Source organism: Tripterygium wilfordii, chromosome 13 (assembly GCF_013401445.1).
Source record: "Tripterygium wilfordii isolate XIE 37 chromosome 13, ASM1340144v1, whole genome shotgun sequence".
Classification (NCBI taxonomy): domain Eukaryota; kingdom Viridiplantae; phylum Streptophyta; class Magnoliopsida; order Celastrales; family Celastraceae; genus Tripterygium; species Tripterygium wilfordii.
The window spans coordinates 2,902,852-2,922,425 of record NC_052244.1 but is presented as its reverse complement, the minus strand read 5'-3'; the positions used below and the strand labels follow the sequence as shown (position 1 = coordinate 2,922,425).

General features: G+C 37.5%; 4 protein-coding genes and 1 long non-coding RNA gene across 9 annotated transcripts; 2 read left to right on the top strand and 3 right to left on the bottom strand.

Moving 5' to 3' along the window:
* Positions 1 to 1,451: 1,451 nt before the first annotated feature.
* Positions 1,452 to 4,140, top strand: LOC120013708 (L-type lectin-domain containing receptor kinase VIII.1-like). The gene has a single exon (XM_038865602.1). The coding sequence runs from the start codon at positions 1,596 to 1,598 to the stop codon at positions 3,744 to 3,746; it is 2,151 nt and encodes a 716-aa protein (XP_038721530.1). The 5' UTR covers positions 1,452 to 1,595; the 3' UTR covers positions 3,747 to 4,140.
* Positions 4,141 to 6,182: 2,042 nt separating this feature from the next.
* Positions 6,183 to 8,862, top strand: LOC120011943 (DNA-binding protein S1FA-like). The gene is made up of 2 exons (XM_038863126.1): positions 6,183 to 6,340; positions 8,418 to 8,862. The coding sequence occupies exons 1-2, from the start codon at positions 6,311 to 6,313 to the stop codon at positions 8,616 to 8,618; spliced, it is 231 nt and encodes a 76-aa protein (XP_038719054.1). The 5' UTR covers positions 6,183 to 6,310; the 3' UTR covers positions 8,619 to 8,862.
* Positions 8,863 to 9,442: 580 nt separating this feature from the next.
* Positions 9,443 to 12,474, bottom strand: LOC120013522 (cell number regulator 8-like). The gene is made up of 3 exons (XM_038865355.1): positions 12,038 to 12,474; positions 11,172 to 11,374; positions 9,443 to 9,908 (listed from the first exon to the last, which is right to left on the bottom strand). The coding sequence occupies exons 1-3, from the start codon at positions 12,330 to 12,332 to the stop codon at positions 9,669 to 9,671; spliced, it is 738 nt and encodes a 245-aa protein (XP_038721283.1). The 5' UTR covers positions 12,333 to 12,474; the 3' UTR covers positions 9,443 to 9,668.
* On the bottom strand, positions 12,437 to 15,856 carry LOC120013521 (transcriptional regulator ATRX). Its single transcript, XM_038865354.1, has 2 exons — positions 14,354 to 15,856; positions 12,437 to 12,565 (listed from the first exon to the last, which is right to left on the bottom strand). Exons 1-2 carry the CDS (start codon positions 15,358 to 15,360, stop codon positions 12,559 to 12,561), a joined length of 1,014 nt encoding a protein of 337 aa, XP_038721282.1. The 5' UTR covers positions 15,361 to 15,856; the 3' UTR covers positions 12,437 to 12,558.
* Positions 15,857 to 17,133: 1,277 nt separating this feature from the next.
* Positions 17,134 to 19,556, bottom strand: LOC120013535. 5 transcript variants are annotated; one of them, XR_005471425.1, is made up of 5 exons: positions 19,317 to 19,556; positions 18,289 to 18,459; positions 17,934 to 18,143; positions 17,526 to 17,796; positions 17,134 to 17,437 (listed from the first exon to the last, which is right to left on the bottom strand). It is a non-coding gene; the product is annotated as an uncharacterized LOC120013535 (long non-coding RNA). The 5 variants fall into 5 exon arrangements; XR_005471428.1 differs by having other exon boundaries at positions 18,289 to 18,389; XR_005471424.1 differs by having other exon boundaries at positions 17,934 to 18,459.
* Between the last annotated feature and the right edge of the window lie 18 nt (positions 19,557 to 19,574).

The window sequence follows — 19,574 nt, the reverse complement described above, 5'->3', positions numbered from 1 at the left end:
CTCTCAATCCCACGTGACGCAATATTCTATACAATGACGTGGTCGTCGCTATTATTATTATTATTATTCTCACTTCCATATTTCCACGTGCTTACGTGTCCGTCCAACAAGCTGATGTGGATTGTGGAGTAACGTTTGTTGTTCATGTGCAATACTGCAATTATGCTTTGCCCTTTGATTTGACACAAGTTTTCAATCTCACCTCCAACAATTTGTTCATCGTTATTTCTTTGCATGAAAGATTTTATGAAATTAAACTCTCTTTATAATAGATTTCGACTTTATTCTCCCTGTACGAGTTTGGGTCAGATCTTATATAACATCCAGACGAGGGTATTTGCAGTGAAAAATTCCTGCAAATTTCATCAACATCTTCTAATATGAAGAGTGTGGGACCTATGTTACTTTTTGAATTTAAAAAACAGACCGGATGGTATGATGAAACTGAATACTGCAAGTACCCTTAACTCTCTATCATCAACATAAAAGAGATTGAGTAGACGATCCGAGTTTAGAACTGATAGAATACTAAACACAACTTATGGAAGGAATAGTGCCTGATATTATCAAAATACCCTTGTCAATAAGAAAAGGCCACGTGGCAACACAAGTGTCAGTTATAACCGAAGCACCCACTTTGGTTACTCCAAAAACTCCATACTGAAGTCAATGAATTTGACTTGGTCATACAATGAAGACTGAAGAGTCCATAGGAGATCAACTCTCAATAAAGTCCAACTCCCCTTTGGAGAGGGATATAGATGGAATTTACCATCTGAAAACCCCTCTGAACAACTAATGACAAAGAGTCTGACTTCTATTATAACTCAAACACTTCAAACTCATCATTTTTTACGTCCCCATGTCGAAAGGGGAACCTCTGCCATCAAGTAAACATTCTAACTTCTGTACTCTGAAATATTTACTCTGCCATCATGTAAACATTCTAACTCATCCACTATAAAATACTTACTGAGCAAAGAGGCAACGCTCGAAACAATAAGTCATCCTCCCAAGTTTAGTACTATATCGACTTGAGTGTACTCACTTGAGCGTCAGAGAGGTTTCCCGAGTACACCCTCGAGACCCTACCAAAACTTACGTTCGCTTCTTGTGCAGGAAGAAAGAAATCACTTACCAACACAGGAGAAATCAGTTATTCCAGTTTAGTCTGATTTGGCTGATTCGGCTCATACAACAAACTTACATCATCAGTGCCCATTCCAATAACAAGAGCGTGACATACACGCCTTCTGCAACCACGTGAGAGCATAAGACGTACAAAGTCTGAACTTGAAAGCAGATAAAAGAAAAAAAAAAGTTTTCTTTAGTCACCGAAAAATTACCGTTACGGATCGCCACGTGTCGGCATGCCCATCCACCTGTCTGCTTCAAGCTCCTTTGGATTCCATACCCCCAATTGTGTTCCTCTCTTTTTCCTTCGCTTGTTAAAAGGCAAAGAATACCACTTCTCTCCCTCTCTCTCTCTCTCTCTCTCTCTGAATTCCCGTGAATTCAATCTAGTATTTTTCTCTGAATTATCTATCATACCACACCACAACAACTCTGTAATGGCGTTTCACTGAAATCAAGCGATGTTGTCTCTTTCTTCACAATTTTCTGGCATTACTACTTGTTTGCTGCTCTGTTTCTTGAACAATCTAGTGATTGTTACTACTGCAACTACTGAATTCGATTTTGGAACCTTGACTTTGAGTAGTCTGAAGCTTGTTGGAGATGCCCATTTGAACAATGGGAGTGTCCGCCTCACTCGTGACCTCGCCGTCCCCAATTCCGGCGCCGGAAGGGTCCTGTACTCCAAACCCATCAGATTCCTGGAGACTGGAACACGCTCTCCGACAAGTTTCTCCACTTTCTTCTCCTTCTCCGTCAACAATTTGAACCCGTCCTCCATCGGTGGTGGACTTGCCTTTGTAATCTCGCCGGACGACGAGACAATCGGAGCTGCTGGAGGATTCCTGGGTCTTCTCGGTGACAATGGGGTCGGGTCGGGATTTGTGGCTGTTGAGTTTGACACTGTCATGGACGTTGAGTTCAAAGACATTAACAGCAACCATGTGGGTTTGGATCTTAACAGTATGGTCTCTCCGCAGGTAGGCGATTTGGGTTCTCTAGATATCGATCTCAAAAGCGGCGATCTTGTCAACGCCTGGATCGAGTACGATGGGTCAAGTCGCGTTTTCAGTATCTCGGTTTCCTACTCCAATCTGAAACCCAAAGTCCCAATTCTTTCGTTTCCTCTTGATCTTGATCAGTATGTTAACGACTTTATGTATGTTGGGTTTTCCGGTTCCACACAGGGGAGTACAGAGATTCATAGCATTGAATGGTGGAGCTTCAGCTCTTCTTTTGAGTCATCAAATTCGGGCTCTGGTTCGGGTCCGGGTTCAGTTCCGCCGCCCCCAACGACTAGTTTTATGAACCCAACGGCTAATTCGGTCAAGTCACCACCGCCTTCATTGGCTCCTACTGGGTCTGATTCGAGCACTAGTACTCAACAGAAGAGCAGCAAGTCGTCTTCTTGTCATAACCAGCTCTGCAAACAAGGTCCAGGGGCTGTTGCAGGAGTTGTGACTGCTAGTGCTTTCGGTTTAGCCATTTTTGCAGGCGTTCTCGTCTGGGTATTCTCCAAAAGATTCAAACAAGAAAAGAAATCAGAGTCATTTGCGTCGGAGATTATCAGAACGCCAAAGGAATTTAGTTATAAGGAGCTAAAATCGGCTACTAAATGCTTCAATGCAAACAGAGCTATTGGCCATGGTGCATTTGGCACAGTCTATAAGGGAGTACTACCAGAGACTGGTGACATTGTTGCCGTGAAGAGATGTAGTCATAACAGTCAAGGAAAGAATGAATTCTTATCCGAATTGTCGATAATTGGAACTCTTCGGCATAGAAATTTAGTTACGCTTCAAGGATGGTGCCATGAAAAGGGAGAAATTCTGTTAGTCTACGATTTAATGCCTAATGGGAGCCTCGATAAAGCCCTGTTTGAAGCAAGAACACCATTGCCATGGCCGCATAGACTAAAAATTCTACTAGGTGTCGCATCCGCATTGACATACTTGCATCAAGAATGTGAAAACCAGGTCATTCATAGAGACATTAAGACAAGCAATATAATGCTGGATGAAGGGTTCAATGCCCGATTAGGCGATTTTGGTTTAGCAAGGCAGACTGAGCACGATAAGTCACCGGACGCGACAGTAGCTGCCGGAACAATGGGGTACTTGGCACCTGAATATCTCTTAACAGGAAGAGCAACTGAGAAAACTGATGTGTTCAGCTATGGGGCTGTGGCTCTTGAGGCTGCTAGTGGAAGAAGACCCATTGAAAAGGAGGCTGCTCGTGAGGCTGGGAAAGTAGGAGTTAACAGCAATCTAGTGGATTGGGTGTGGAGTTTATACAGAGACGGAAGGCCATTAATGGCAGCAGATGCAAGACTTGGTGGAGAGTTTGATGAGGAAGAGATGAGGAAAGTGTTGTTGGTTGGGCTAGCTTGCTCTCACCCTGACCCATTGGCTAGACCCACAATGAGAGGTGTGGTTCAGATGCTGGTGGGTGAGGCTGAAGTCCCAATTGTTCCAAGAACCAAGCCTTCAATGAGCTTTAGCACTTCACATCTCTTGTTGAGCTTGCAAGACAGTGTGTCTGACCTTAATGGCATGATCACTATTTCCACTTCCTCATCTGAGAATAGCTACAATGGTATTGAAATAGTGTGACCCAGATGGACGGTTGAGATGATACTCCACACATTTTTTCCCTTATTTATTGACCATATATATATAATTATATACTGATTTGTTTATTCATGTTATGCAATAATGTAATCTAAGTAACCATGGTTTATAGGAACCTCTGGGGTTGCATTTTTGTTTTGCATTAGGGGTGGGTCATTTCTCAGTGCTTTGGTTGGAGGGTTTTTGTGGTTGCTTTCACAAGTAATCTTGTTGTCAAAAAAGGAAGATACAAAGCATTGGAGTAGAGGAAAGGTAAAGGCATAGGGATAAGTCCAAAAGAGTGTGTATAACTATATATATATATGTTCATCATTGACTTATTGTATGGTGATGGTGGCTCTGATTAAAGTAAATGGAGGAATTAATTTTTGTACTATTTTCTTTCCTTGAAAGTTGAAAGTATTCCATATGCTTTACATAATAATGCAACTTTTTGTTTATGCAATCCAATAATAATCTAACTTATCATAGTTCTTGAATGTGGCCTTCTTCCTTTTACCTTTAAAGGAAATTTTTTTACAAATGTTTCCATGTAAGTCCAAACACCACCACTCAATCTGACCAAAACGATCGTTAAACTCCGTTTAATAAAAGGATTTTAAGTAGCATATATGTTTGTTTTTTTTTTTGTCTGGAGTAGCATATATGTTACTTTGTAATTAAACGATCTACTTAGAAGTTCCATTTAAAATAACATAAAATAGCATTGTTTGAAATATTTCAAATATATACTCTAAATCCCATTCACAATTTTATTATTTTCACAACATATACCCACGACAGGACTTACCGAACAACTTTTTCAGCGAAAGAATAAAATAATTTATTTACCTTTTTTAAATGTAATAATTTATTTTTTAAACTTTTTAAGTGTTGAACATATTCGTAAATCTCTTGAAATGTAAAATAATTGGATGATTGATTGATTACTTATATTTTATGATGAATTATATATGTAATTTGTCATGGTATTTTGAACAATATAAATGTTATCAATGAGAATTGAAGCAAAACAATCACAATATTTTAAACAATATATATGCTAGTATTTAAAATTAACATATATATATCATATGTTGTTTTCAAATACTCTACAAAAAGGAGCTAGTCTCACAAATCGCGGCCTTAAGATTTCCTTACCGACAATTATTGGCCAATACAATACCTGTTGCTACTAGTGGCATTCTGTTCGGTTCGGATGACCGAAGTTGTCCGATTTAAATTAAACCAAGTTTGGACATAAGTTATATGTTTAAAATCTAAGTACAAATATAAAATTTTTGTTTGGTTTAAAATTAAGTTCGGGTTCAAATACAAAAATCTTTATCTGGACCCTAACATGATTAGATTATCGTCCGATTTACTTGTCTTAATTTAAACCAATTCGAGTTTTGTGAATTAAGTGCATCCAATATTCCTGTTGGATCGAATCAATTACAAAATGCACAATGTTCACAAAAATAGTAAGAGTGCCTGTAGCCGACAAAATATCCTAGATTAACCAAGAACCTTGTCTTGAATTGAAGCTCAAGTAATTTAAGAACACATGCTTATCAAACAAATAATAATAATAATTTAAGAACACAAACCGACAAAAGAATAATCCCATTTTAGAATCTTTTAGGTGCAGAAAGTGATAATGTTGTATAAAGAATAATCTGTTGAAACTTCAAAGGAGTAGGGTTAAGGTTAGGTAATCGAGTATTCCTAACAGCTTTGATTATGATTTTATTTAGGAAATTAGGAGGTTAGTGAGAGAGTGACAGTACAAGGCATAATCAATTCCATTTCTTCATTTGTGGGTCATTAATCCTTTCATTTGAAGGAAGCCATTTGCTCTATTGTTGTGAAACATAATAGATTATACAAAAATATAGAGAAACAATCGAAAGGGAGAGAAGAGAAAAACACAAAAATTACGAGGTTCGACAATTTGCCTACGTCCTCGGGGTTAATACATTCGACTAGGGTTTGCAACCCTTATATACCAGTTACCTAGGTACACGAAAATATAATTATTCTCCCATACAAAAAATAATCCAACCCACATCAGTAATACAAACCATATTGCAGGGACTCCGCTCATGCACTCCCGGCCCATACTAACATTAATGAACCACTAGTGACCTCCTCAGAGCTTATAGGTACTAGATAATACTTCTAATATGAGTAATTATTTAACATCCATTCATCCGAGTTACTAGTTTGAATGGTAAGAATGGTGTGTATCACCTATGGTCTCAAAAAATATTGTTATCCATTCCATATATACGGGCCTTGCACATGACTCAAGTGACTGGACTGCCAGGCCTTCGACTCCTGGGTGCAGGCTCCAGTCCAATGGGCTTAACAAAGATTCCGGAGCCCACTTTACATGGGCTTAATATTAGGCCCAATTCATTATTAATTTCCTCCAAATCACAATCAAAAAATCGAGGGTGATAGTAAATTACGTTTTCTATCGTTTATCGTTGTACGGGATAGATTTTCTCTCTCTGGAAGCTTCTGTGAAGACTGGCCTGAATTGATCTCTCCGAGTCGCAGCTATGAGCGACGATTTCGCGTTTTCTGATAAGGTTCGTCCTTCATTCGAGCGGATGGTGCCTCGTTGTCTTTACAATTAATTCTGATCTCTCTCTCTTTTTCCGGTTGTTTTTTGGAGATCTCTGTCAATCCGAATCGGATTTAGGTTTTCTATGCTAAGATCTGGTGTTCAACGATCTCTGTCTGCTATTCTAGTGATAAATCGTATTCATTTCTGCTGTGATTTAAGAATTAAGTATTTGAATGTGTTATTCTGTCATTTTTGTATTGAAACGTGATGACTGTGGATCGTTTGTTCATATATCATGTATGGATGAGATTGTATTTTGGTTATCTTTTTGTGGAATGTGACGATTAGCTTCTGTTTGGTTTCTGAGAGAATGTTTTCCAGACAATCATATTTCTCAGCTTAGAGAATTGTTTGGAATGTGGACTTTTTTTTTCATCAATGACATGTTAGTCAAATACATTGTCGTTGTTGATATGGTAGGGATGGTTTTTTTGGCATGACATGCAAATGAAAATTTAAGGTTGTGTTTGGTATCACTTCCAAAAATTTTGAAAACAAAAACATAAAACATAAAATATAAAATTGAAACTTGTTTGGTTGAACACTTAAAACTGAAAACAAAAATTGAAAACAAAAACTGAAAGCATAAAACTGAAAAAAAATGTGTGTTTATGCTTTTATTTTCATAATAATAGAATATATCCACACCACTATATTTTTTATAACTGCAGCATTTGTCGTGTTTCACCATTGAAAACATCAGCAGAAAGAAAAAAAGATAAGAAATAAAACAATAATCCAAAGTATATTTGATCGTTGTCTTCATATCTCTATGCAATTTACAATCTGAAATCTTAAAGAAAGTGCAATCTATAATAAGTGTAACTAGTTCTGTTTCCAAAACTTTTAAAAACCTTTTTTTCTTGTTTTCAAAAATGTTTTCAAAAATTTTGAAAACCTGTTTTTGGTTTTCATAAAAACCAAAACAGAAAATACAAACAAACAATATTTTTTGTTTTTATTTTCTATTTTTTGAAAACTAAAACAAAAAACAAGAAACAAAAGTGATACCAAACAGACCCTAAGCGTTTCTAGTTCCTATAGAAACCTTTTTTTGCTGTGAGAAAGTGGGTCTCGAATTGTTTCTAGGTTATTCCACAGTTGGCTAGACTTCACTTTCCCATCGTAACTGGATTACCTTTTGTAATCTTATGATGTTAGATTATAGGAATAGATGTGGGGATGTTTGACTTGCTCCATTGATGAATGTTAAGTTCTGAACTGTGTAGTAAAACCAAAATTCTTAGATATCAGCCTATACACTATATGTTGTTAATTTAGGCGTGTAACACAACGTTTTTCTGGATTGATGAGATCGTATCTTTACCATATTATGATGGAAATATCAATAGTCTTACCACAATTTTCTGGCCAAGTTTTCCACTTGAGTTTGGGTAGGTATTCAGCATTGGATTGGACATGTTACTATGTTAGTTTCATGTTGTGCCTTAGGTTTTGTTATAGTAAGAAAAATGTTAGTGCAGAGTGAGTTAAAAAAGGTCTAATCGTGTAAGCATGTGGATACAATTTTTGGCCACTGCTTTGAATGTTTATGAAGTTAAATGCATCAATTGTTATGTCTCTTTCTTTTTTGGGTAATGTCATTGTTCCAAGGTAGTCATATAGATTGAGCCATTCACTTGGTAGAATACACGTTCTGTGAATGCGTGGTAATTTATTTTGTTTGATTGGATCATCAACTCTTGTAAGATAAAATGACTTACCCGTCACTCTTGGCAAGATGATAAATGACTTGACATGTTTGTTTAAATCAATTGAAGCCAATCTTTCAGCCGGTGTCCTTTCTGTCTATTTGTATTCTGTGCCATGCGTATCGTTCTGCCTTGTCAGGGGTGATTCCTTTTATAGCTGCTCGATGGTTGTATAATAAGATCAGTTACCTTATCCTGTTATTATTTTGTTACATAGATGTTATACTTAGTGGACACGCCTTGTACTGAATGTCTGTGGCTGGAATCTTGCACTTTAAAAGGGACTAATAGTCATCTTGTTTTGTCAAATGTGGAAATGTCATCCAGACTGCTGAAACCAAAGGCTTCAACCCAGGATTGATTGTGCTGCTGGTTGTTGTGGGGCTTCTACTTGCATTCTTTGTGGGGAATTACATCCTGTACTTGCAAGCGCAGAAGACCCTACCTCCAAGAAAGAAGAAGCCAATCTCTAAGAAGAAGATGAAGAAGGAGAAACTGAAGCAAGGTGTATCAGCACCAGGGGAGTAGGAATACAGGCCTTGTTTTCACTGTTTCTTCACTGTTAAACTTTTCTGTCAAAAATTTGTGTCCATGTTTGAACTCGACAGAGTCGACTTTGTTGTCTCTCTCATGTTCAGTTTGTACTGGCTAGGACAAAAGTCTCATAAGTAGAATTGACATCCCATACTAAGCCATAAGGTACAATAGAGTTTGTTTCTCAACATTGCATGTTGTTGGCTCATCTTTAAGAATGCTGCCTCATTTGATTGCTTCCCGAGTTTCCTAAACATCTAATAGCTTTTTGAAAATTCAAATAGAAGGGAAGCAACCAAATGTATCGATTTTTTTTTTCTACTGCTTGGTGATTTAGTTACACGGAAGATGTCAGCAGATGATAACATGGTCTGCGGAAGAATAAATATATTGGCATGGTTGTTACATTGCAGGTTGTGCATCTCTTAGCACAAAAGGGATTTGGGACAATGTTCCGTGAGTTTTCTTTGTTGGATATGCGGTAGCTGCCCAACCTAGATCAGCATGGCATAACTGTTTTTCCCAGAATCATGGAGGCCTATTCAATCCGACTGTTGATGTTAATATATGACCTCAAGTCGCGTTGCTGAGCTATAGTCTATATTCTTAGGAGCAACAGAGTCAGCAATGGATTCCATTCGGATAAGAATGAGACAAAGAACTAAGATTCTCATTTTTCCAGAATTCGAAACTCCTTGCTAGTCATAAAAACAATAAAGAAACAGCAGCTATCAAGAAAGTAAAAAGGCACATTAACATAAATAACAGGTGTATTCCAGAACCAGAAAAACACAGAAAAGTGAGAAAACCCGGGGCAAAAACCAAGTAAACTATAAAAAGTGCATAGATACTATTAATACCTGGTTGACAGAACCAACCATTAGTTTTTCAATCAGTTGATCACAAAATTATTTCAATCACAGTTCAGGAAAAACAAAACCCACAAGGGTTCCACAAGGGTTCCACAAGTATTGGTATATATATAAATATATTTATGATGCAAATATAGGCAGTATAGCTCTTTAATGCTGAGCAAGAATATCCTCAAGCTCCACGGCCCATGGACTGCTCTCCGGGAGGGATCATGACTAGTACTGGTTGGGCACTGAACCCAGGATGAGGCAACCTACGACGGATCTCACGACCTTCCTGGCAAAGGGCACATGGGTGGCAGCATATATGAGTCGTCAAATCACATGTAGACTCAAAGAGTTCACGCTGCAACTCATCTTCCACGCAGCTACCACAGCATCCACATGACCTATTCAGTGCTTCGCAGCTACCCTGTTTTTTAATCACCAACAATGCCAAAAATAATGACAACCATTAGTAACTCTTTTTTATGCTTTCTTAATGTGACGTATATTCAAATAACACAAAGCCTGGATATCTGTAGCATATCGCCATTATTCTAAGGCAGAGTGTTTCTTATGGACATTCAGATCACAAAGAAGATTATAAGACTGACAAGAAACTATGATCTTTTTTCGGGTTAAAATACCCCTCCAGTGCCAAGAATATAACAGTATTTAGTGACTTTTTCTTTATATACACACGAAAGACTGACGATAAACTGAATGCAAATGCCACAAGACAATTACCACATAGTTACTATTTATGATGGATCATTTTATTTTGACATCCAGCATTAATTTATTTGAGTTCACCAATTGGAACCGAACACAAACATTCATTGACAACCTAAAAATGCTCAATGAACAAAGAACTGGACTTCTATAATTTTACATTGCACTTCAAATAACTCTATTTCCTAATAAAAAAACACTTTCATCACTAAAGCTGCCATCACAATGATTTTCTTTTTCATGGAATTTTTTTTCTGCAAATATACCAAATTCACAAAGCAAGAACAAACTATCAGAATTCACTAGTCAACAAGTACGATTAACAGAAAAGATAATTTTTTTCATCAAAAACTGCCAACAGAATCTTATGTAAAACTAACTAATAACAACCAAAAATTAGTTTTGCAATATGAAATAAAAAAACTGAGTCAGTGAGTCATTAGCCACTTAAGACACAGCTAGGAAAAAGCTACCTTTTTTTAAGAAATGGAGGGATAAGCCACAAGCTAATGTGCCAAATAACTTGGTCAAGACTCCACACATTTCACCAAAGACATGCAACCTTTTACAACAAAGTTTGGCTTTCGGCAGAGGGGCTCCAGTTAGAAAGAATAAGGGTAACTACATCGAGAAAACTTATACAATCTAGTAACCTTGAAGTCATAAAAAAAAATTTTAAAAAAAAAACTTTAATCAACCAACTCTTAAGCCATACATGAATAGGTTTTTGGTTAGGGAGGCTTGCCGGTAAAGAATTTTCAATATGGACATGTACATACAAGGGATTTGTTTTGGCAAATGAGAGAGAGAAGAGACAACTAGAAACATTCCTCTATATTTTATTTGAATGTGATTCATTCCTCTATATTTAAGCCAGTTCACACATTTAAAAAATCGATGGTTGCAAAATGCAAACACTACTTTTATCATTTAATAAAATAAAGACAAAGAAATAACTTGCCTCTAGGTTAAACTTCCGGCGAATAGCTGTACGAGTAGGATACGAAAATAGTGGTGCAAGGCAGTTCCACCCAAAAAAGCTATTACCAATCAGGTACAGACCAGTGTAAGGAAAGCAATGATTTGAAAATGTCCCAGGGACAGATCCAAGTCGCTCGACATTGCTTCCATACAGAACACATGGTGCCACACTTCCAAGAAGACCTGGCCAATATTGTAATCAATAGTAAGTTTAAAAACCGTATAGCATTTCCTATCTTGGTAAAGATTCTCTATGAAAAAAAAAAAGGATCACAAAATAAACTCTCAAGCAGAACAAAGTGCCAAAGGCAGATAAAAATTGTTAACAAGGTACGGCTTCAGACCTACAGTTCATCAAAACAACGAAAAACTATACCTTTAACTTGTTCCAAGCAAATCATAGGGAAAAAAAAACCGCTTGTATCTATAAAAATTCTTTTGCGATTATGATGGTTCATAGAACCCCCCTGCATTTTCCGCGACAATGAAGAAAATAACTTTCTAACAAGCAATTTTGTGTACAAAAAATCAATGTTCTAATATCAAATCAAGAACAACAAGCTATATATAATTTAGGCATCTCAAAAAAAAAAATAATCCTGACTTGCAATATTTCAGACGAAATTAATCAAATGATAAAAGTAATCCCACAGAAAATTCCATAACATCTTGGAATGACACGAAAATCGAACCCCAGGAAGAGCAATTGTCCAATCCAAAATTGCACGACAAATAATTATAATTTTAAAAACTCCGATTCATCGTATTGAGCTAAATAAAAAGGTACAAATTATCTAATTTCCATTCAAACCAAACAAGAACGAAGAAGGACAAGAAGGAACTCACAAACTTCAAGATCGCTGCTACAGAAGTCATCGTTGCGGCCGAGGCAAGCACAGAGGCTGGAATCCCAATGGGCCCGGCCCATAGGCTCGCCCATCACGCTTCCGTCCCCTAAAGGCATCCCATTAGCGGTCCAACCGTATTCCGGAACACCCGATTCCGGAGCCACCGCCTTCTTGGCCGTCTTGGTGTCGTCAGCCTTAGCGGTTTTGTCTGATTTGGTGCCATTCACTTCCAGATGTTCGTCGAGAAGAGGGTTTGATTCCTCCTGATTGTTAACTTTGCTGTTGTTAGCCATTTGGGTTGATCAAAAACCTCAGAATTGTCGAACTGGATCTGATCGAGAGCCTCCGATGGCAAATTTTAGGTTTTCCGTTGTTATCAGCTTTGGCTTTCGTGCTTTTGACGCCCTGTTCTTGGGAAAATCCAAATGCAATGAAAGGGGGGTTTTGATCGTGTAAGGGAGGTACCACCAGAGATGAAATCAAGGAAGCGTTTGGTTTGGTAAGATCTCTTGACAGTTATTATCGTCTGCAGAAGGATCACGATAAAATGAAGGCCGCGTTTGGTTTCTTTCTCTTTGAATAGTTTACTTGCTCAAAATTACTCAATTTTATAATTTCATCAAATTTAAATTTTAGTAAAAACAAAAAATTTGTGATTATTTTGCACTATAAAATTAATTTACAAAAATTATATATATAAAAAATTGAGTGCAAAATAATTAAATGATTTCATTTTGTTAAATCTCATCAATGTGATTTGGCAAAAAAAAATAAAAAAAAATCATTATTATATCCAATGGGTTCCATGGATTTCTACGGTCTCTTTTACAAAAGGATATTGGAATTTTGTTGTCAATTTAAGGAATTAAAATTGGTCGAGGTCCTTCTCGTAGCAATCTATTACTTATTTTCTAAACTTGGAAGGATCGGGGTCAGTTAACTAGCTAGCTGCCTGCAACTAATGAGAGGGAGGGTCCACTCACTTTATTGCTCAATACATGTGAATTGAATTGTCATAACCTTGGACCTGGACTGGCATGTCCTGGCATTGAAAGAGATCCCAGAAGTGATAGGGATCCCATTTATAGTGATTAATATAACGTCCTCTGATTTAATCATTAAAGTTTTGTGTGCCGCCTACACTACATAAATAAAAGAATAAGATGAATTACTTGAATGACTAAGATCATAACATTTTTGATACGATCCTGATATACTAACCATATATAGCTGAGAAGATACTATACATACTAACTCGAGTTAATGCGTGCTATCGCCAAAAGATTGACCTATGTTTTATTTGAATGTTCAAATGTTCTAAGTCGTTGTCATCATCATCTGAGTTACGGGGCCCTGCAATAGATGTTCTACTGCAGGGCATGCATTAAGGCCATTAGAGGCCTTACTAATTTTTAAAAAATTATAAATGTAAAGTTTTTAGTGTATGGATTAAGAGTACGTTTTTTTTTTCAAGGAAAAAAACTAAATTCATTGAAAAATGATAACAAATAAAATAAGTGTTTGATCCAACAGTAGAAAATGTTTCACATTTGTATAAATCTTTTGTCAACCAATTTAATTTTTTTTCCCCTCAAGACTTACATCATGATGATCTAAACAATAAAAACATTACATTTATTATTTTTAAATATTTTTTAAAAAACAATTGATGACTCAAATGAGCCTACTGCAGGGACCCCATTTGTAATTTTTATCCCAAAAAATTTGGGGTCGACTATATGAGAGTGTGAAAACATCAACAGAAATCCATCAACGAAAATCCACTATGTAGATTCGTTCACTTCATTCATTTCTCAATAATATAAAATTGAATTTATTTCATTTAGAAAACACGAGCATGTTTTTCTATTTTTGGACAATGGACCCTCTTAAGTTAGATTGATCGTGTTTTCCGTCACTGAATATTTAAACATTTCAAATCAATGAGCTAAAATTGAAATTTATTTTATTTTGATAACTCGAAAATATTTTCCTACTTTAGGACAATGAAACCTCATCGAATTTTCTATGGAATTCAAAACGGTTGGCTCGGAGTAAAAGTAGAAACAAAAAATAATACTCACCAAAAGTATCATGAAATCCAAGCATTTAAAATAAAATTTTTTTAAGTTTAATAAATACAGCTTGTTAATAGAGATTATCTACTACAGTTTCAGATGCGTGTGTGTAGATTTTAATTATTTTAATGACACAAATTATTAATTATAATTATTCTATAATTCAACCAAGTTGTCAAAAAATTGAAATGTAAAAAAAAAGGAAAAAAATAAATCAGAGTCACGTCGAAGCCAACCTTCTTTTCTTCCAGAAGCTCAACTCCGGATCAGGATCCAGCGTCGCTGCGATTCTCGCCGGTTCTGACTTACACCGTGTGAGTTTCCAAGGCCTTGCATTCTCCACCTCCTCCGTTGATTTCACTTCTTCAATTCTCGCATCACTAGAAAATCTCTCTCTGACGGATTCTGATTCTGCACCATCGATATCTGTGAATTTTAAGATGTTATTTGGGTCCATTTCCGGATCCCTTCTTGAATTTGGACCCGAATCTTCGCCTATGGACTCTGTATTTGATGTGGGATTCTCATCTTCTCTGCTCTCATCCTGCTCTGTCTGCTCCTCTTCTTCTTCTTGTTTTTGCTGTTCCGTTTCTTCATTAGCTAAAGGTGAGCCCCAAAATCTACTCGCTAACGATGAGGACCTGTACGGCGCAGATCGGCTTCTAGTCAACAACAACGCGTTCTTCGGCGGTGAAGAAATTGACGAAGATGCGTATACTCTACTAGCTTTTTCCTCTATATCTTCTCGGTCGTCGTCTTGTTCTAGATCTTCACTCTTATTCCCAAATCTCGATTCAATTTTCGGAGAATCTTCTCTCGTTTTGCTTCTTCTTCTTCCCTTGAAATCCACATGAAAGAAGAGCACCCATTTGCGCCAAACGGTTTTTAACGACTTGGGCTTCTTGAATTTCTTGTTGACAAAGTAGCAAGACAGTGAGTTCCGGATCCATTTGCAGCGGCGTCGACCCGAGGTGTTGGTCCGGCTAGCTCGAGTACGAGTAGAGGAGTTGGTTCCGGATTGTTTGGACCGCCTGACCCGGACTTGACCCATGCAAGTGACCTTCGGAGATGATGGCTCTTGAGCCTCAATGACGGTGCTCTTCTTCCGAAGAACAAACATTGGGCTTGAACGTGACCTCCCTCTGCTTTTGCTCCCAACATTGGTTCTCAAGAATCTCATCAACGGCGGCGGGAACTTCTCGGTCCTACCCGGACTCGATATGGGCTTTGTCGCCAGCCTCATATTTTCTTCTCTTCAATCTCTATTTTGGTTTAGTGAGAAGGAAGAGAAGTAGTGAGAAGGAAGAGAAGTGGGTGAGCTGTACGATTGGGGGGGGGGGGTGGTGTTGTTTGTTGGGCAGAGAAATGGGAGAAGAAGATGTGGTGGTCACTTTGAGGATGTTGCTGCTGTCTGTTTGCTTGTCTACGTTTGTTTGTTTTTGTTTGTATTTGGGTTTGCTGTGTTTTCTGCTACTTATTTGATCCTCGCACGGATAGCTGAATCCGACTCGAAGATTTTTCTATTTCGAGGCTGTAGGGTTGTGTTTGCGCTCCCTACTATTTTAATCAAGTCTTGTAAATGGTTATATTAGGGGCCGTCTTGCGGCAGATCCCAGTGTTTTTTATCACGACGTACACAATTTTATATGGATTATCTCGTGTGCGTTCATCTCAATATTTGGAATAATTGATAGGAAACACTGGATCCTTATAAACTGGATTTGATACCGTTGGATCTTGGTAGGTTTTGCTATTAATGTTAAGTTACTCAATTATCCATGATTGGGTAGTGACTGCAGATTGGTTCATGATCTAAATTGGGCGCAGATTGGTTCATGAATGGGCATCATATCAGTACCTAACTACTTATTCTGTTAATCTGATAGGAGTAGTTTTTGGTTCATATGTCATTTCTATTTCTTCTAGCTTTCTTCAATGATAAGTAATCTCACAAGTACAATCAATAAGCATAATTGCTTACACTTATAACCTGACCAAATGGTATGCTGCTCTATCCTTGGTCCTTATGAGCTGGTAGTTCAATTAAGTAACAACACAATGTGGGTTGAGTTGTAAGGACCCATACTTGATACTTCCATTCAAAATATGGTAGCTAAAGCATCGCATACTGGGCGTCATTTGTTCTCTAAACCAAGAACTTACACTTTACAAACTTGCTCTTTGGATTTCTCATATGAGTCTAAACTCAGGCCGTTAGACCCGCATACACAGAAAATTCTCGTAAGTTCAACCAAAGGTCAAGGCGTGGTCACAAAAATATTACTCTTAATGAAAATCGAACTCACGACCTCCTGAATCGATATGACTTTGCCCCATAGAAATTCATTAGAGAATACTTCACCCATCTCAGATTCTCAATCGCATCATATAAAAAGAATTTCTTGAACCATGTCCCTTTCATGCCCTGGTTTGGTGAGTCTCTCAAACTCCTGGGACTTGTTGACCTCGGCACTCCGCGAGCTATTTTGGTGCCCCTCCATATCCCACTTTTCATAAAGATGGAGCCCTCTTTATCAGTGGGAACAAATAAACAAAGCAACTGCACAGGTAAAAGATTATGTAATAATATAAGTCAATTGACAAACATCAAAAGATGATGAAAGGCTATCCCGAAAAACACCAGCAGGGCTCCACAAACCTCTAATCTGTCTCTGCACAGGCAACCACCAAAGCACTATGAATTTCTTTACCATTGCTTTTTCACAATAATATCCTCCAGTATTCATTTAAAGCAGAAAAGTTTACAGGGGTTATTCAGTATTTTTACCAAAAGAGTGGACCAATAACTAATGATTTCCCCAACAATAGTATAGAAAGTCAACTGAGCTTTCAGGCCTTTTCTGGCACTCAATATATTAGCTTGACTAAGTCTTAAGTCTCAGGAATCACTTGTTGAAAAGAATGGTATTCAGCGCTCAACACTAGGCAGTCTAGGCATATATAATATATCAGAAATAATAATAGAATATACAATTCAGAATACAAAAAAAAAGGCTGAGTTCTGAATTCTGACACTATTTATTATTATTATTTTTTGGGTTTAGGGTTTATATGGTACATGTTATTCCACCGATTAACAGTCAATTGCTCTTTTCATCCCAACCATTGATCTTCTCAGCTTGCATCCTGCCGTAACATTATCATCACATACAGCATATTGCTCTTTTTCCTCCTGTGCTTCTGTTTCATCTTCTGAAAAACAACGATGAAAATTAGAACTATGATATTTCACACCATATGATCATATTCTAGTGTCTCTATGAAATATAGGCTGTCCGGCATCAAATAAGTTTTTAGAGCTGCTTCAATCATAGAACAAAAATAAATTAATAAACAGGGAAAGAAAGAAAAGCCCTAGCATAAAATAGAGGTAAGAAAAAAACCTACCTGAAACATTTGAAAGAGATAATTGGATCAGATGTTTAACACAGTCCTTTAGAGCTTGGAGTTCAGCTTCCTTTTGCTGGAGTTTGGATTGGGCTCAATGCAGTTCTGGTTCCAGCTCTACAATTTGGTTTCATGTTGTCCAATTTGCAGATGGCACAGTTTCTGATTTAGTTCAGATGGCAGAACTCCACCAAACCGGTAGGAAACTGAAATCTGCCCATCTGGTTCATGAAACCCTTCAGCCAAAACCCTCAGTCTCTGAAACATATCCCTGTCAGACGGAAGACAGTTTTGGAAAACTAAGAAAGACCCTCATTCGTGTCTGTTTTGGGGGGGGGGGGGGGGGGGGGGTGGGATGGTCAATGTCTGTTGGGTTGGGGGGCGGGGGGAATAATTGAGAAACCTCACCTTGCCGACCTTTGGCCTTAATCCCTCATGGCCAATATCATATGATATGCCAGCAAGAAGCCGGGTCAAGAAGAATCTGTTGTGCACCAAGGAAGCATTTGCAGTTCAAACTTAAGCTCTGTTTTTTTCTTCTTCCAAAAACTACTCATACATACTGAAAATCTTGACATGGTATATAGTTAAACCGTACGCCACTAATTGACCATAACCCTGCACTCAATTAGGAGACAGGAGAAGAGATGAGAGGTTGGTGAAGCCTTTTTTTAATAGAGGGGGAAAGAGTAGGAAAAAAAACCAAGTTCCGTCCATAATGCATTTGCTCATCCAATCAGAAAAGATTTCCGAGTAATATTACCTTTCCAAACTAGCAAATAAGCCCTTAAGAATGCTACTCAACTCCAAAAGGTATGAAGGCAAAACAAATGACAACTAGCTTTTATGCTTCATTTCACGCTCCTGCCAAATGAAAATGTTTCTTAAAGCCAAATTATCACCATTCTCTCTCAGTTTACTCTCTCCTCCGTCTCTATAATCCCATATGCAATATAAGACAAATATAATGTTAGACACACAAGAATAAAATTACAATTATTATCAAAAAGAGGCAGGACTTTAGACTTTACGTGCATGAACCTTTCGTATCTTGAAAACGAATGTGCACCTAGTATTAGTGACAGGAAGAGTTTCAACAGAGACAAACAGCAAGAGTAAATTTTAACATCAACAATGTTGATGCCCTCCAAAGAAAAATGGATGAAAACAATTAAGTTTTCTTCCAATTGCCTTTGGATTACTGTCTCACAAAACCTACCAACTTCACCCAACTCTCTCAGCAGGATCCTTCAGCACAAGGCATGGTAGTTATATTATGCTATATTTTTATCATAACTACAGAAAAAATCATAACCATCAGTCAAAATGACAAACTCCTACTTCAAAGTCAATGCTAACCCAAAGAAAAATTAAATTTTGAGTCCAAAGTAGATTAGAGGATATCAGCCCCGAAGGCTTTAGCATGTTTCCAGCACAATAGATAATTACCATATTACTATACTGTCACCCTAGATATATTTTTCTTGTGTCTAGATTAAAGCCTCCAAAAATTATATATTATACTCAATGTTCCAAGTTTCAACCCATATTAAGTCAGCTAGGCCGCTCCAACTCCACAACAACTGGTCAGCTGCACTTAGAAGCTACTAAATTTGCATCAAATATCAACGATCTTTTGACCCAAATTGCACATTAAGAAGTAAAAGCATACGTTATCCACTTCAATATCATCCAAATTAAGGCACACAAGGCTCGATTCCAATATTCAGCAGCAAATTTAGACAATCAATGAGTCAAAACAGATCAAGAAAACTACAATCCCTTACATACCCTTAGGAATGATTATTTTGGAGATGATTTTACTATCGATCAATTGCACTTAGAAGCCATATTCTTCCTGGCAGCCCTCGCATTATCATATTCGACCTGAAACACATTAGGTATAGGAGCGGGCAGGTCACCGGACGGGCTTGCTGCAGGGATGTCTTGATGAATTCGTTGACGAACTGGGAGACGATGAGCCCGAGAGCGAAAAACATTCCTTGCAGCTCGCGACGAAACATGAAATATTGAAATGAGAGACGAATC